This window comes from Balearica regulorum, chromosome 1 (assembly GCF_011004875.1).
Source record: "Balearica regulorum gibbericeps isolate bBalReg1 chromosome 1, bBalReg1.pri, whole genome shotgun sequence".
In the NCBI taxonomy this organism is placed as follows: Eukaryota; Metazoa; Chordata; class Aves; order Gruiformes; family Gruidae; genus Balearica; species Balearica regulorum.
Window position 1 is genome coordinate 125,115,098 of NC_046184.1, and position 17,677 is coordinate 125,132,774.

The 17,677-nt window shown below is 45.2% G+C and overlaps 1 protein-coding gene across 1 annotated transcript in view; it reads right to left on the reverse strand.

Annotated features, from left to right (window-relative positions):
- Positions 1-15,690, reverse strand: part of LANCL3 (LanC like family member 3) — a 38,747-nt gene extending 23,057 nt beyond the window's left edge. The window contains exon 1 of the mRNA XM_075774406.1: positions 15,070-15,690. Coding sequence (XP_075630521.1) covers positions 15,070-15,615 — 546 coding nt within the window. The 5' untranslated portion in view covers positions 15,616-15,690. The remainder of the gene's footprint in view (positions 1-15,069) is intronic.
- Between the last annotated feature and the right edge of the window lie 1,987 nt (positions 15,691-17,677).

Consider the following 17,677-nt stretch of genomic DNA (forward strand, 5'->3'; position numbering starts at 1 on the left):
TCACTTTAAAGTAGCACCAGCATTGCTTTCAAGCAAAGGTAATTCTAGAGAATTCCATGCTGGCATCATGCCACTTTTACTTTGGATGATGATCTGCAATTTGTGCCATGCCAATAAGCCGCTGAATGAAATATCAACTTAAGCTACAACAATAATGCTGACAATGTAATGCAGGAAAACCAGATGAAGGTGATCGAGTCCTCTGAGTCATCTAAATTTTACCCTACTCTTAGACTGTGGTAGCAGCCGGATGTAAAAATCCTGATGATCTGTATGTGGCTCCTAGATCCTGCCAGGCACATCGACAAAGAGTTCTGAAGCAAAAGACAGTAACAAAAGAGTTTCCAGTGGCATACAGTGCCATTAGCATTGCCTGGAAATATGCCCACAACTCCAAATACAATTCAAGTCATACTTCAGATACAGACAGTCACTTATAACTCAATACTGCCACATTTCAAGGGCAGAGTAAGAGTCATGGGATTAATTTGAGGAAGCGTGGGATACTGTGCTCTTTAAAATGTAGCTTACTTGGTAAGTAATGGGATCACCATCTGTACTTTTCTCCTGGTGAAAAGATTGCCATTTGGTACTGTAATAAAATTAGGAAAGTCTTATCAATCTTCCCTTTGTGCAACTTATTCTCACTTGTGACTGTATAAACCAAGCGTACTTTGGGAAAAAGAGACTGCTGTGCCAGAAGGCACAGTTCACATTACTCTTAAGAGTTCAAACCTCACACCGAAAGGAGGAAGAAGAGTAAGAGCCATGAGACAAATCATCCCACCACCAACAGTAAACGAACATTCACTGTACTTAGCCATTACCTTGCATTTGAAGATCTCAAAGTGCTGCATAATTAACTAATGGGAATTACCATTACCTCACGCTACAGATTATCTTGTGCTATCGCTGCCCTGGGAGCACTCAATGCCGTGCTGCTCTTTTGCTGGATTTGTCATTTTACACGACTACTCTGCAGCCCTACAGGAGGAACTCTGCAAAGTGAGAGAGGAGGGCTTGGCCAGCTATTGCTGGACCTACAGACGACAAAATGTGTTTTGCAAGTCAAGCTTGTTAAGTCAAATTATGTGTATTTAAAATTCTTTGCCAGATACCTTTCCTACCTATTCTGTGTAGGAATATATAAATATGTAAATATGTAAAATAAATAAATAAATATGTAAATATTCCAATATCCTTGGAGTAAAGCAGCTTCACTTCAAGGGCCCAGAAGGACATGGAAGTCCTCTGATACCTCTTGCAAAATTTAAAAAAGATCCCATAAAAAAACAACAGAAAAGAACCTCCTTCACAGCCCCCATGCTGGAGGGGTGTCCTGGCTATCTGCAGACACCAGGAAGGATGTTTTATCACTCCTGGCCTATAACTCGGCTTTCAGAAAAAGGTTTTGCCTTCTTCCCCTGATGCATCCTTGGCTCCTCACACATAATATGGGACAAGGAACTCCCCTCCTCCACTGGCAAACAGCAATCTGAGGTCTTTGATTAATACGGGAGGCTTAGGAAATAATCTTTCCATAGCTCAGGGGGACAGGTACTTTTAGGGTATTTCATGTCTTCCTTTTACTGCGGGACATGGTCCACCTCTTACAATCATCCACAGATTTTCACTAACAGACCTTCAGTGCTGCAGGGGTGCGAGGCACTGAAGGTGGCCTTGGGCCACAGTACGCTCTAAGATTGGTTTATTAAAAAAAAAAATTCTTTACACTAAAGCCCTTCAGATCCAGAACTTTGCCAATTACTTGCAAAAAACAGGAATAATTTTGCCAACAGCAATACTTCGCTACTGGGGGGAAGATTTTGCCCTTCCTTGATACAGTAAAGACTGACGAGGAGGGTTGCAAGCGGTGTCCAAGGCTCTCTGGCAGAGCGTGGTGCTGCATGGCTCCTTTTGACCCTTCCGGACTTCAGACTCTTCCCTGCTTGGAACTGCAGGGGAAAAAAACTGTAATCCTTTGTCCGTCCAAGGTTCTAGGGGAAGTCAGAGGAGATGGGATAGCACTGTGAGCCTGCTTTTGGGGAAAGAGGCAAACACAGCAGGAATGACTGCAGTTTATGGGAGTCACATTTAATTTTTCTGGCTCTCCACGGGTACTTTCCAGGTACTAACTCAGGGATTGTTTAGCCTGGAGAAGAGAAGGCTGAGGGGAATTTTTATCAATCTGTATAGACACCTGATGAGAGGGAGCAGAAAAGACAGAGCCATGCTCTTCTCAGCAGTGCCCAGGGACAGAAAATTATACGTCAAGGTAAAGAGAATGCTTTTTTACTGTGATGGTGGCCAAACATGGGAACAGGTTGCCCAGGGACGTCGTGGAGTGGAGGTGTTTAAAACCAAGTGGGCATGGCCCTAAGCAACCTGCTCCTGACAGTCCTGCTCTGAGCAGGAGTCTGGAACAGAAGATCTCCAGAGGTGCCTTCCAGCCTTGGCCATTTGGGGACTCTACAACTGAGCCAAATCCAAATATAAGTGAGTATGTCAATGCACTGTTCAGCCAGATGGTGCAGATTTGACTCCTCTAGAAATCTTTAGATTCGGCCCTGAGTTTGACTCAGCTTACCCCTGTGTTTTTTTAAAAAAATTACCTCACAGTACTTGTTTTACCAAAACAAGCTAGCAGTCCCACAGTGCTTAGAGAACAAAATCGAAATAGGACAAATACTACTACAACTGTGTCTATATTTTGTCTTCTGGATATGTAGCACTTGTATAAGCATTATTCCCAGGTATTTTTGCTGGCATAATAAAAAATGTGTATGTACGAAAATGACAGCGTAGCATAGGGAAGCTGATTGATTCAGCTCTACAAGACCAAGAACAAACAAATCAATATTTATTTAAAGAGCCTGAAGAAGTTTGTTTTGTTGTTCTACTACCAAGAATCTTCCCTGAGTTCATATTTACCAACTTATGTCTGATCAAATTTTAACAGCTACGTGTAGAATGTGTACCTTGGGGTCCATTGCTATTATAACTGTAATTCTGACTAATTAATCATGGGCTTAGCCTTTGAAAACTAAAATAATTAAGTATAACATTAGCCCTTTCACAGATGGCAAGTAGAAATATCTAGAGATCAGGAGTTAGCTTTACAAAGGGATGAAGAACCTTAGTGAAAATGACACGCTCAAAGTCCTATGCACATCTATGGCATTGGTGATGCTTCCAGTCCCTGCTTGTAGTATTACTTTAGTACAAGACAATCTTTGCTTTTGTTAGGATGGTTCCAGTAAGCTAAAAGAACATACCTGGTGATGTTGGATTCATCTATAAGAAACTATTATCAAAACAAAAGGAGAGATTTCCATTGACTAGTGCTGCTGGTGAACCCAAGAATATATAAAATAAAATGGGTGTCACTGAAGATGACAGAACTAGGGAGAGAAACAACACTGAGCTTTATCTTTACATTAGTAACAAAAGTAGATCACAAGAACAGACTAAGTTTAACCTCCAGACACTTTTTCAGATTTCACTTATTCCTTGATTTCTAATGTGGACAAAATAATTGACTAAATATGGTCCTCTCAAATATATTGTTCCAACTATACCTCCACAAAGGACCCCTATCACTTCACAGATGTCCCCTGAATACATAATGGCACATCTGGCATTGCAGCATAGACTAACATATTCCCAGTTTTATTCAGGGAACAAAGGAAAACAAACACCAACAAAGTTGGCGTTAATGAAACAAAGCTCCTCCCGTTGAAGAAGCTTTTTCATTTTGCCTATCACAGCACAGCTTCTGCGGTTCAATGATTCCCTGGCTTTACGTGACCCCTACCTACTTCACTTGTTCAGGAGCCTTTCCTAATGAATACCTGCCCATGTAGCAGCAGCCCATTAAAAGACTGCTGGATAATAGCAGATCATGAGCTGGATGTGAGTCAGTATCACGCTGGTTCGAGATACAAACACCTTACTGAGCTGTATAAATAGAAACAAGACCTGGAAGAAACACAAAGTTATCTCTGTGCTCAAATAGAAAGGCCTGTGCCAGAACCATGTGTCCAACTTTTGGCACTCTTTAGGAAACGCTGGAGGGAGTCCGGCGGAGTGCAATGGGAACGACTAGAGGTGTAGAAAACATGACACACACGGGAAAACTGGAAGGATTAGGATTGTTTGTTTAGAGAAGATGAAGGGTAGAAATTCTAACTGTTTTGAAATATATTAAGAGTTTCTGTAAAGAGGAACAGAATTTCTGTTTCTCAATGGACAGGACAAGGAATATCAGGCTTAAATTACAGCAAGATTCAGATTAGCTTTAGGCTAGACTTTCTAATAGGGAAGCTAACAAACCCATGTCTCAGACAGCCAAGGCAGACTGCAGACCCTCCATCACGGGCGTGTATGAAGAACAAGCTTGAGAGAAGCTGTTGGGGATGACACAGACACACGTGTCCAGGGGCTAGACGGCAGCCTGAACTACCTCTCAAGGTCCCTAGCACTTCTTTGATTCTGGGATGGATACCATCTCGTTGTCAGGACTGAGCAGACAAACTGCAGAATGCTGCCAGTACGCAATATGTCATAACCACCATTTTCCAATTCTGCACTGACCCACCAGAAGAGAGCTGCTTTGTCCTGTGCTGCTTCCAGCCCCAGGCCCACACACTTTTAAGAGCAGCTTTCATTTCCTTGACACTGAAATCTAAATTTGACCAGTGCATCCCCAACTTACAATCCTCAATTATGTTAACAATGTACCAACAAGTGAACAGTATTCTGTGAAGAAAAAGATTAGCCATGCAAAATAACTAAACGCCTTGGACAGTTAGAAGGTGTATTTATCTGCCACATTTTTTCCCTGGGTCATTCAGTGCTACCTGACATCCATTCCATCTTGCTCATGATATACTGTTCGCCAACAGGAGACATTAAGCCATTAAAATGAGGAATTCAGGAATGCTGATCTGCTGCAAAAATAGATTTATGGTTCTTCTCTCAGACATCAAAATATACCGAGCTGAGAAACACCAAGTGACTCAGCAACAGCTTGGACTGCTATTAAGATACTTCTTGATCATGTTTGCCTGAAATGAAATAGCTATTTCAATTATTTTGCCTTGCTACGCCTAGAAAAATGAATCAGTGCACTAACTATCACTTGAAAATAACCCTACAACATAGATAAGAAATAATTGTTTTTGACGGGTATTTTCACTGAGCGTTGCTGTAATGGAGTGGACAGAAGGTTATGCAACATCACTCGGTGCTTAATCTCATGCTTGTCAATGGTCAAAGAACGGCATGACAGACACAGACAAGGAGGCATTCTGACAGACTGCCTTATCAAAAATGGTGACCTGACTGCATATATTGAGTTCTGATTTTTTTAAAAGTGGGTGGAATAGAGAAGTTGGCTGACAAACAAAGCCCCCATTTATAGCAAATGCCTTACACCATGCTGTGCTGGGATGCTCCTGCAGCAGCAGCAGAGCAGGACCATGGGACTTAGCCAGTTTAATTGCCTCCCAGATCTCTACAGAGTTCCTCTACTGCTTGGAGGTAAGGCTGAAGGCAACAGTTTACTAGCTGAGTAAACTGCTCTGCAGTCTTTATACAACCTGTCAATAGGGTGGTGGTTGATTTTAAGACTGTCTGGCAGAATTAACAGAGAGAAGTAGGGTCTACTGATTTAACGAAGGAGAGAGAAAAGAAGAGGACGGTTTCTGTAATGATAGGACGACGGGTAACGGCCTGAAACTGAAGGAGGGTAGATTTAGACTAGGTGTTAGAAGAAATTCTTTACTGTGAGGGTGGTGAGGCACTGGAACAGGTTGCCCAGAGCTGTGGATGCCCCATCCCTGGAAGTGTTCAAGGCCAGGTTGGATGGGGCTTTGGGCAACCTGGTATAGTGGAGGGTGTCCCTGCCCATGGCAGGGGGGTTGGAACTAGATGATCTTTAAGGTCCCTTCCAACCCAAACCATTCTGTGATTCTGTATTTGGGCCCTGCTAGCTGTGGTGCATAGCTGCGCTATGGCTTACAGACAAGTCTAATGTTCTAATGATGTGTAGTAAATGACCACAGAGAAACTTAAGGCTTAATTTTATCCCTCCATTTCAGTGCTGTAAAGTGCTGAGGATGTTACGCTTTCACTGGTAATTGTTGTTACTCTTGTGCTCTTTTCTTCTTCTCAGGAACAGCTCAGTCTTTCACGTTTCTGCTTCTTTAGCCTGGTACCAAGGTAAGGTTTACTAACACCATTACCATCCAGGTTCCACACCAATTTATAGTATTATATGCATGCAATAGGAAAACGTCAGTGTCAGAAGTAGTAGAACAATGTTCATGAAAATGCCCATATTTGCTTCCAGACAACAAGTACTTACCTTGAACTTAATCTGCCTACTGCCATAAAAGACAAAAATGCTTCTATAAATACATTAGCAACAAAAGGAGGGCTAAGGAGAATCTCCATCCTTTATTGGATGCAGGGAGAAACACAGTGACAAAGGATGACAAAAAGGCTGAGGTATTTAATGTCTTCTTTGCCTCGGTCTTCAATAGTCAGACCAGTTGTTCTCCGGGTACCCAGCTGCCTGAGCTGGAAGACAGGGATGGGGAGCAGAATGAAGCTCCCATAACCCAAGGGGAAACGGTTAGCAACCTGCTACACCACTTAGACACACACAAGTCTATAGCGCCAGGTGGGATCCACCCAAGGGTACTGAGGGAGCTGGTGGAAGTGTTCACCAAGCCACTTTCCATCATTTATCAGCAGTCCTGGCTAACTGGGGAGGTCTCAGTTGACTGGAGGTTAGCCAATGTGATGCCCATCCACAAGAAGGGCTGGAAGGAGGATGTGGGGAACCACATGCCTGTCAGTCTGACCTCAGTGCCAGGGAAGGTTATGGAGCCCATCAGCTTGAGTGCCTTCATGCAGCATGTAGAGGACAACCATTCACCATAGGTTCATGAAAGGCAGGTCCTGCTTGACTAACCTGATCTTCTATGACAAGGTGACCTGCTTAGTGGATGAGGAGAAGGCTGTAGACGTCATTCACCTGGACTTTAGTAAAGCCTTTGACACCGTTTCCCACAGCACTCTCCTGGAGAAACTGGCTGCTCATGGCCTGGATGGGTGGACGCTTCACTGGGTAAAAAACTGGCTGGATGGCCGGGCCCAAAGAATTGTGGTGAATGGAGTGAAATCCAGTTGGCAGCCGGTCTCAAGTGGTGTTCCCCAGGGTTCAGTACTGGGATCAGTTCCCTTTAAGATCTTTATCAATGATCTAGATGAGGGGATTGAGTGCTCTTAGTCAGTTTGCAGACGACACTAAGTTGTGCGGGAGTGTTGATCTGCTTGAGGGTAGGAAGGCTCTACAGTAGGATCTGGACAGGCTGGATCAAAGGGCTGAGGCCAACTGTATGAGGTTCAACAAGGCCAAGTGCTGAATCCTGCACTTGGGTCACAACAACCCCATGCAACACTACAGGCTTGGGGAAGAGTGGCTGGAAAGCTGCCCGGCTGAAAAGGACCTGATGGTGTTGGTGTGCCCAGGTGGCCAAGAAGGCCAACAGCATCCTGACTTGTATCAGACGTAGTGTGGCCAGCAGGACCAGGGAAGTGATGGTCCCCCTGTACTCAGCACTGCTGAGGCTGCACCTCGAGTCCTGTGTTCAGTTTTGGGCCCCTCACTACAAGAAGGACACTGAGGTGCTGGAGCATGTCCAGAGAAGGGCAACAAAGCTGGTGAAGGATCTAGAGCACAAGTCTTATGAGGAGCGGCTGAGGGAACTGGGGTTGTTTAGCCTGGAGAGAAGGAGGCTGAGGGGACACCTTATTGCTCTCTACCTGAAAGGAGACTGTAGCCAGGTGGGTGCTCGTCTCTTCTCCAGAGTAACAAATGATAGGATAAGAGGAAACGACCTCAAGTTGCGCCAGGGGAGGTTTAGATTGGATATTAGGAAAAATGTCTTCACCAAAAGGGTTGTCAAGCCCTGGAACAGGCTGCCCAGGGAACTGGTTGAGTCACTATCCCTGGAGGTATTTAAAAGATGTGTAGATGTGACGCTTAGGGATGTGGTTTAGTGGCTGGACTTGGCAGTGCTAGGTTAACAGTTGGACTTGATGATCTTAAAGGTATTTTCCAACCTAAACAATTCTGATTCTATCTATCTCAGTTATTCCTCCAAAAAAGAGAATATGGAATATAAGACATAATGTTATGCTGTGAATTTGCAAGCACTGAATGTGATGACAGCTATTTTTGTAAGTGTATGAGCCTATGCAAAGAGAATATGGTGATAGAAGAGTGACAAAAACCAAGCAGACAAACCCAGTCATTTTCCTCAACAAAATGTAGTTTACTCCTCTACCTGTTCCCTAACCCGTTTTCTCCCTGTCTCTACTCTTCTGTTGAACTTTTACCTTTTTCTAAATCAATTACATTAGCCGTCAGATCCACATCAGTTTGCTAACCAACCTGATTTTAGTTTTAAATCTCCCCTGTTCCAGGGTCTATGTAATTTCTTGCCTTTTTCACTTCATCTTTGAATTCTACTACCGCTCTGCAGTCTTCCATTTTTATATTTTTGCCAGTAACTTATTCTTTTGCTTTTTTATCATTTTTTACTCCTCTCTGCTCAGCTTCTGTCAAAGGTCTTTTTTCCCCATGCCTGCCCATTTCTCTGCCTTCACACAGTCCACCATATATGCATGTTCTACACGTGCACTCTTTCTTTCTGCTATGTCATCCAGTGTTAACTGTGAGTTAACACAGTTAACTGTGGCTTTTGGTCCTTTGTGAGAACCATGCAAAAAAAAATCACTAGTAGCCTTTGTGCAGAAGGAAAACATAAATGTCAAATATAGCTATCTGTAGAAACACAGTATTGTAATAAATTTCTTTGACATATGTATAAAATACAACGTACAAACCCAACATATTTAAGAAACTTCCTGCACTGTGCCACCAATCTGACGACAGGTAACAAATGCTGTGAAGAGCAGTAGCTTCCACCCAAGCTCTGCACCTCTCTGCTGCAGAGATCTGCTTCTCTGCTTCAAACACTCTGACAGCTCCGGATGCTTCCAGAGAAGCAGTCACCAGATACACTTTACAGGTCCAAAGAATCACTCAGCTCCTTTTCACAAAAACACTCTTCTGATTCCTGTGGTTTGTTCTGCAGGTCTCATCCTCAAGCCAGGAAGGACACAGAGACAACATGCTCTGCTCTGCAGAGGCCAAAGACACACTGCCTTCAACACCTCTACTTCTAGCAGGTGAAGGACTGGTACAAATTCCAAAGGGTGACCTAAAAGTTCTCCACGGTTATGATGAGGACGATGACTAAACGGGCAAAGTTTTAAGAGTTAACTTCCAGTATGTGAAATTTAAAGGAGTTAGAAGAAGGATGGGAAAGCAGAGGTCTATTTTGGATACGAGAGACGCCTCTGGATAAATATATTTCTTTTTTTCTTAAAAACTGATATTATAACATCAGTATTACTGCTTGGGCTGCTTTTTCAGCAAAAAGATGCTGCTGCATAGGCAAACATTCTTCCAACAGCACAAAGCAGTATTGAGATATGACACTGATTTTGTATAAAACTGTATTTTTAGAAGATGATGGCAGATTAATACTTTTCACCTATAAGCTGTCGAAATCCATATTTCTGCAACACAACAGATAAAGTATATAGCTAAACTTGTGTCAATCAAACCTCCAGTCCTGGCAAGATCCACACCAAAACCTCTGTACTACAGTGTTTTTTACTGGCAGTTAAACAATACACTTGAAATTCAACATTTTCAACCCCAAATTTTCTACTTTATCTCTACAACTGAATATTCAGTGTCCACTGTGTTGAACTGAATCCAGGTGGCCATTATCAAGGTGTCACTATCTCAGAATTTGAAAGCTGTTTAAAAAACCATTTGTGTTGCTCTGCTGAAGAGAAACAGAGAAATTCTGAAATGTAGACCTAAACTATTTCAGAATGCTTTCTAAAAAATCCAGATGTAAATAATTCCCTTTGTTTCACTGCTTACTTTAGAAAACTCCCATTTTCGATTCCCATTTTAAATTCATCAATTTAAGCAAATTAATGTAAAATCTCCCCCCTGTGTGTGGTTTGAGAAGCCATGGCTGGAAGAATGTACATTTAAAAGAGGCAGGCTAGGATCAAAACCTTTTTATCTTTACTGGTATCTCATTTAAATCCTCTGTGACAAAAAACAACATCCTGGCTGTGTAGTGGCCTGTGTAAAATGAAATAATGAAATCAGTACAGCTCCAGCTAGCACCATGATATTTGACATTTCAAACACCATGTTTCAGACAAACTGGTAAATTCTTCCACAGAGAGAAAAGTCTTTGACGGGCATAGAGAAGGAATGAAATCTCACCTCAAAGGACAACCTTCCTATTCAGGTGTAGGTGAGATTAAAAGCCCGACACAGGGACCCTGTGCTACCCCACTCAGAGGTGCATCTCTTCTGTAGGTATTTTGCAGATCTGCCTTTCTAAGATCAGTCCATTGAGTGTCTTTCATAAACAAGGTGTTCAGCACGAATACATTTACGTGCCACTTTAAAGAGTTGCAAATGAACATGTTCTAGGCAGGATTCAGGAAACTCTTTCCTCTCAAACTTTCTGAAATTTTTTCTGAGATTGAAAAAAACAGACAAAACCATGAAGTAACCTACAACAGTCTTTAAACACTAGGTGGAGAGAAGACTCTGAGGAAGAAGTAATATCATCTAAAGAGGTCTGAATAGTTGAAAGAAAACCTTTTCATTCATTTACATCTTCTCTCCCAGAATATTACAAAATACACTGGCTGGACCTGTCAGGTCCCATACACTGCACATCAGCCTGTTCCACCACCTTTTAAAGCCAGTCCTGCCTCACACCTCCCTTGCTCTAGCACCCAGACCCCAGACATCGCACAGCAGCGCTATTTGTTTTCCACGTACCAGGTAAAGTTGTTCAGCTTGATTTGCAATCTTGTGAGGTCCAAGAGAGAAGAGGCTCTGGTCACAGACAGCAGCCAGGGTAAGGACGTTTTTTAGCAGGGCCCTACACTGAGTCCTGCTAGAAAGACCACTGCCCTTTCTGGGCATCCCACAACAGAGTAACATCAGAATTATGAGGACAACAACTTCAGAAACACACACCAAATCAGGACATCACATTTGTTGGAAAAGAAAATTGAGATGCCCCTTTGCCATAGAGACTGAAAACTTAACCACGTAATGGCATGAAAGAGCCCAAGGTCCCTGCAGGCTCTCAAGACTCCCCCCAGCAGCTCAGCCCCCAAGGGAAATGGTTTGGCCATGCTGCTGGCAGAGTGTGCTGGTTCAGCTTCTCACCACTGCAACTGCAGGAAAGGGTCTTTTACGGTGTCCCCAATGTCTTTCAAAACTACAGTCTCTAATGAAACCACAGCATCAGGCAGTCATGCAGAATGCTGCCCTGCCTCCTACGTGGTACACTGCTATCCAACGCTGTCTTTTCTGCTGCAACCCAGAGCTAGTGGCAGTCAGTCAAGTCCATTGGTTCAGTCAGTTATTAAAAAAAAACCTGAGCTGTGCTAAAAGTTTGTAACGTCTTAGCAGATGGTGATGCAAGAAGCCACTTAAACTTCTGTACCTTTTGCTTCATCATCCGATAGTTACATTGCCAGAAAGAAATGCAGCTACCCAGACACACCGTGCTCCATCAACCACGAAATGGGACAGAAACATCACTGAGAAAAAATGAGAGCATAAAATACCATCCAAACAGGGGGATGGCACCACCATTTTAATGGTGTCTTATTCTACTGTTTGCACAAGCAAATAGAGACTGAGTGAAGAGAATTAAAAGCAGGACTGACAGATTTCCCCAAGAACACATAATGAACCAACCATCAGAAAAAGAGGTACCCGAAGAAGACAGAACAGAAACAAAATTTCACCTCAAGAGTGAAAACACAGCAGTTAAGGGCAGCTAAAGTACACGCATCTTATTTATATGTACCTTATACAAACGACATGTTGTTTCTGCCAAACCAGTATTTTACCCAGATCTGCCTGGGAAGCACCGACTACAATTTAATGGAAATTAAAGAAAGGATGAAAACATTATTTTTTCCTAATGCACAGTGCATCATGAAAGTCAAATCCTGTTAAGCCTTGACTGCTGAAGTAATCCTTACTCATACAAAAATTCCCAATTAATTCATCAGGAAAAAATGCTGTATTAGCCTAAAACTCTGAAAATCAGCTGTATGTAAATGCTTTCTTCACCTGAGGTCAATGTTATTCAACAGACTGGATCCTTCAGGACAGTCCATTAACTTTCTGAAGAACATGTGAAGCTTTAAAATAATGACACTCTCTAGCAAGAAACTGAAGGATCAAGGCACAGCAGCTGAGCTAAATTGGTGTTTACTGAAATAAAACAGTCTCCTTCCTTCCCAGCCCGGAAAAAAACCCAAAACCAACAAAAACCCCACAACATATACTATAAAATTTGCTCAAAAAGCCTTTCTTCAAGGGCAAGTAATTTCTTGTATGTAGGTCACTATTTGACTACTTCAGAGGGAAAAAACAACCATATGGGCAGCAGCAGCTGTATTTCATTGTAAAGAATGGAATTCACTTTTGTGCTGGAAATGTTTGCACAGCGTCCTCAAAAACAAAAAAGAACGTGAGAAACAAGAAAACATTCTGCAATGAGCCATGTGAGACTGTGCACAATCAAATTACAGGAGGTAGCATTTTCCACTGGTTCGAATCACAAGACATTGCTTCTATTCTGGGATGTACCTGGCTTACCGTTTGACCTTGGGTAATAAATGACATGCACTCTCTCTGGGCATCCCTTTCTTCATTTGTAAAAAGATGCAGGGTCTGGTCTGGCAATGTACTAATTAAAATAATTCTGTATTAGGATTGGAACATTTATTAAAAGACTCAAATTTTGCTCAAGCATGAGTACACATAGACTAGAAATCATTATAATTTTCCTCATTAAGGAGCAAAATATTTTAATTAAAAGTTTTAATTTTTCTTAAAATTAAAAATTGGAGATGGTTTTATTAATACTTTAAAGTTGAGATTATTTTGATTTATTTCTTGCACTATACATTTAAAATTACAATGTGGTGGCAGAATAAATAATACTACGGAAGGATGTTAGCTTACCAATTAAAACACCAGCAAGGAGACACGGAATATGTTCTATTGGCATAAAAATCCCCTCTCTGATTGGACTTAACCCACCTGCTAAATGGATTCCAGAATAAGTGCATACCTGTGCTCATCTGTGGGGATGTTTAACTCTTTACAGCTGCATAAAGTATAATTTTTCAGCAAGCAAGCAAGCAAGCAGAGAGGACAGCTTTCCCCTTCTTCACACTGCCAGTCAGAGGTGATTGCAACTACTCTCCAAACTGTTCAGCGATTGCTCTCAAGGACGTAAGACAATTAGATGAAGGAATTAAAGACGCAGTAGAGTCCAGGGCGCTACCTCATTCAGCTGGTATGTCACAACACCATCATAAGTACTGATGTGAGTACCAGACGTGCTGTCCCAATGCAAACTGAACTAATGGGGATGGCTTATTCCTCTGTGAGAAACCATCCCTTCAGGCTTGACACTGCTGAACACCACACATAGGATTGTGATGCGTCTACGAAACTTTCCTCTTATAGAAAATGCTGTCAGAATTAAAAGTTGGGTTATGATATAGTTGCAAATAACATAACCATTTTTATGGTTATGATTGTCAGACAATCCTATACAAAAAACCAGATAGCACATATGGTATGCTACTTTAAATGCTTAGTGCTGTAAGAATTTTTGTTTAAGGCAATCAAAAAATTCAACTGACTTAACGTTCTTCTTGCCTTCTCTGGACACCCTGGAGTCTCCTTAATCTTCCATTAAGTGAATTTCCTTAGACTCTGATTGCAGTGACTGGTATTGGATGGGGCAGAGCCACTTATTTTTACATCATTTATTTATTTGTAATAGTTGCTTCCTCTCCCAGGAGGAAAGAAAGCTAGAAGCATATGAACTTGCAAATCAGTGATTAACAGAGGAAACATAGATTGGACCTGACAAGAGGACAGGAACAAAAATCTAACAAATGCCTGCTCAGATACCACACTGACCACTTAGTAACAAACACCACAGCAAAGAGAATCAGTTGCATTAATTATTATGCTGTAGTCAGTGGAAGCTCCGAATTTCAGTACTGACAATGACAATATCCTAGGGTAAAGTCCCAACTACTGAAACCAACAGCACACTGAACCATAATCACATCTCATGCTTCCAGAAAAAAACAACTCTCACTCATGAAAAGCACCAAAATACATGGCCAGATTTCTACAAGACTACCAGCTTCTGTATGCTGTGGTTAATAAGACCTAGTGCCTTTGAAAATCCGTTTCCTTACTTGCAAATTATAGCACAGCACCACTTATGATTATAAGTTTCCTTACTCTCTTTTACCCAACACTATTCCTTTTCTTACCCACATCATTTTGCAGAAATATTCTTGAAAAGCCCGGGATGGCTCCCGCGAAATAATTCACCATCTGGCAACCAACAGCTGATGCTCTCCGCACGCCCAAGGAGCGACCTGCAGCGGGGTGAAGCACCCTGATCCCGGAGCCCTGCCCCAGCAGCGGGACCGCATCCCGCACGCCCCGTGTCCCCCAATCCCTCTTGTAGAAGATGCACCTTTTATTTTAGGGGAGGAGGGCTGTGGATAAACAGCTAAACAGCTACTACAGAAAGCCATCCCCCCACTCGCCGAGGGGGCTCTTCCTGAAACGTGCCCCCAAAGTGCAAGCTGGAAAAGGCGCACTTTTTTCTCTTTTTTAAATTTTTTTCCTATTGAGAGCCCCGGCAACCGGTGCATCCCTCCTAGCGCGGACCAGAGGGGCGGGCATTGCCCTGCCCCGGCAGCAGCGGGGCAGGACGCCGGGGTGCCAGCCCGAGGGACAGCCGCCAGCTCACAGGGGACGCGCCGACGGCACCGACGGCGGGGCCGGTCCGCCCGGGGAACCCCGGCCACCCCCGCCCTTACCTCCATGCCCAGCCGCTGCTTCAGCACCAGGGCGGCGCACAGGTAGCCGGCGCGGCCGACGAAGAGCTCGTCGGAGCCGCACTCGAGGAAGGACAGCGGGGTACAGACCTCGCTCAGCTCCCGGAACTTGCCCAGCGGCCGGGCGAAGTCGGGCAGCCCCAGAGCGCGGTAGACCAGGGCCGCCACCGCGTAGACCCCGGCGCCGCCCAGCAGGAAGGCGGCACGGGTGTCAGCGTCGGCCTCGCCGCCGCCCTCCTGGTAGCGCAGGCAGGCGTCCACGACGCGGCGGGCCGCCCGCAGGTAGGCCTCCCGCGACGGCGCGAAGAGCGGGCACTGCGCGACGTGGTAAAGCATGTAGGCCACGCCGGCCACGCCGCCGTACAGCCCGCCCTGGCAGCCGCGGGGGCCGCCCAGGGGCGGCAGCTCCCGCAGGATCCGTTCGATGGTGGCCGTCACCAGCGGCACCGCCGCCTCCCTGTCCGGCGCCGCCGCCGGGCTGCCCGGGTAGTCATCGAAGCGGTTGGCGAAGCAGCGCTGGTTCTCCATGCCCCCGCCGGCGCGGTGCTCTGCGCAGCGGGGAGCTGCGGGAAGGAGCGAGCGGGGAGCTGCCGGGGAGGGGGCGGGGGAGCGGGGAGGAGGGAGCGCGGGGGGAGGCGGGAGGGAGCGGGAGAGGCGGGAAAGGGGCGCCCCCACAGACGGCCGACGGCCGCTGGGGAGGGTGCGCGGCGGTGCCCGTGAGGGGCGGGCGGGCGAGGCGGCAGCTGCCGAACCGCCGAGAGCGGAGGTGGGGGCGAGACCGGCCGGTCGCCCCGGCAGTGTCGGGGACGGGTCTGCCACAGCGCGGCCGCCGCCTCCCCCACCCCGGGGCGGTGTGGATGCCGCACCCCCCCTCTGCGCCCCTCGGCGCGGGGGCCGTAGGCCGCCGCCCCACCCGCGCTCGGCGAGCGCTTCCTCAGCGGCCGCTGAACCGTCCAAGAGGTGGCTGTGGCTGACCCGGATTTCCAGAGCGCTGAGCCGAACCACGGGGGAGGCCGGCCCGGTTCTGGTGTCCGGCTCGCCCTGCCGGGCTCTTCATCCTTCCCACATCGAAGGCCTTGCTGTGCCTTCGCCCAACCTGTCCGCAGATCCCCGAGGAAAAGGGGTTTATTGGGTTTTTCATCCTCTCCCGCCCCGCTGCTGCCAGAAGATTTGGCTGAGGGATGCAGGAGAGATCCGGGGGTGCGAAGGGTGACCAGAGGGCTGCTGAGTTATTCCTGGCTGTGGAACAGCCCCTGGAGGGGGCAGAGCTGAAGGATGCAGCCAAATCCAAACGAGGACAGCCTGAGGCCAATCTGCGTGGAAAGCTAAGCAAGTCCCCGGCAGACCAGCAATGGCACAAGGCCATCTTTGGCCCCTTTCCTTCATGCATGAGCCAAGCAGAGCTTATGAGGAACAGAAAATTTAAGCCACTGAATAGATTCCTAGTTAAAAGAAAGGAGGAGGAAAAAAAGGGAAAATCTTGAAGAAGATACTAAGAGCAACTCTTATGTGATACAACTATATCGTCACATCTTCCCCTGGTGATGTGAACTGGTGCAGTGTGAGTGAATTTATCACCAAAGGTCCACGACTTACTGTCCCCTGGTGGTCTCAGGTACTTTCTCTGGAGATGCAGCCTCTGCCATTGAGGATCTCCCCAAAGGAAGGTGGAAGGGGCAGCTTGCTGGAGGCTCCAGCCAGTAGCTGGCAGCTGGAACAGCAGTAGCAAGAGCAAAAGCGCTCTCCTTTGGACACTGAAAGACCTTTCTGGAGTTGTGGCTGGCTTCTCTCTGCTTCATGCTGGCTGCTTGTTTCAGCCCTCTTCCTGCCTCCTCCTCAAAGTACCTTCAACTCTGCAGCTCCTCACTTGCACTTTCACACCCACCTTTTGTTTCAACTCACCTGTCCTTTTACTTTTTGGGGTTTATGATCTCAGAGACATTTACTTCCACTGTTATTTTGGTTTCTACACTTCAGCGCGTTTTTGCCATGTTTATGTACATTACAGGTACCACCTACTAGTCTGTGCCTGTGTCATGTTCCTTAAAGCCCCATTTTTTGGCTATAACTGTACTATATGTGGTTTCTACTGCACAGATCTTGGCAATCTAGAGCACTGAAAATGTGAAAATGCCCTACCAATGGATAGGACATCTCGTTCATATATTGTTTTCTGTAATAAACTGGCTTCTGTTGGCCTGTTAATAGGGTTCAGGGTGTAGCTAAGGATTTTCCAGCATAATTTCTGTTGGTTTTAGAGAAGTGTTTTCCCTACATGCTCTGTTAAGTGAAAATTTGGAACTTTTATTTTTCATTCTGACACCATTTATTCCACATTTTCGGGATGCTTGCTTCATCTTTTCAATCTTCCCCCCTCCCCCCCATTAAAAGGGCTGGTATTTTCCTGCAATCTTTTGGGGTGAGAGGTGTCTCAAACATGATCTTCCTGTTGATATGAAGGAATCCTCTTACTGGAGGTGCTTGTCTCCCTGCACTGAAAGTAACCGAGCAAGTAATCGTGGTGCAGGCACCTCTTTTTGAGAACCTCAGCAAAGGGAAATGGATCTCTGCCAGTTTCAGCAGCAAAGGA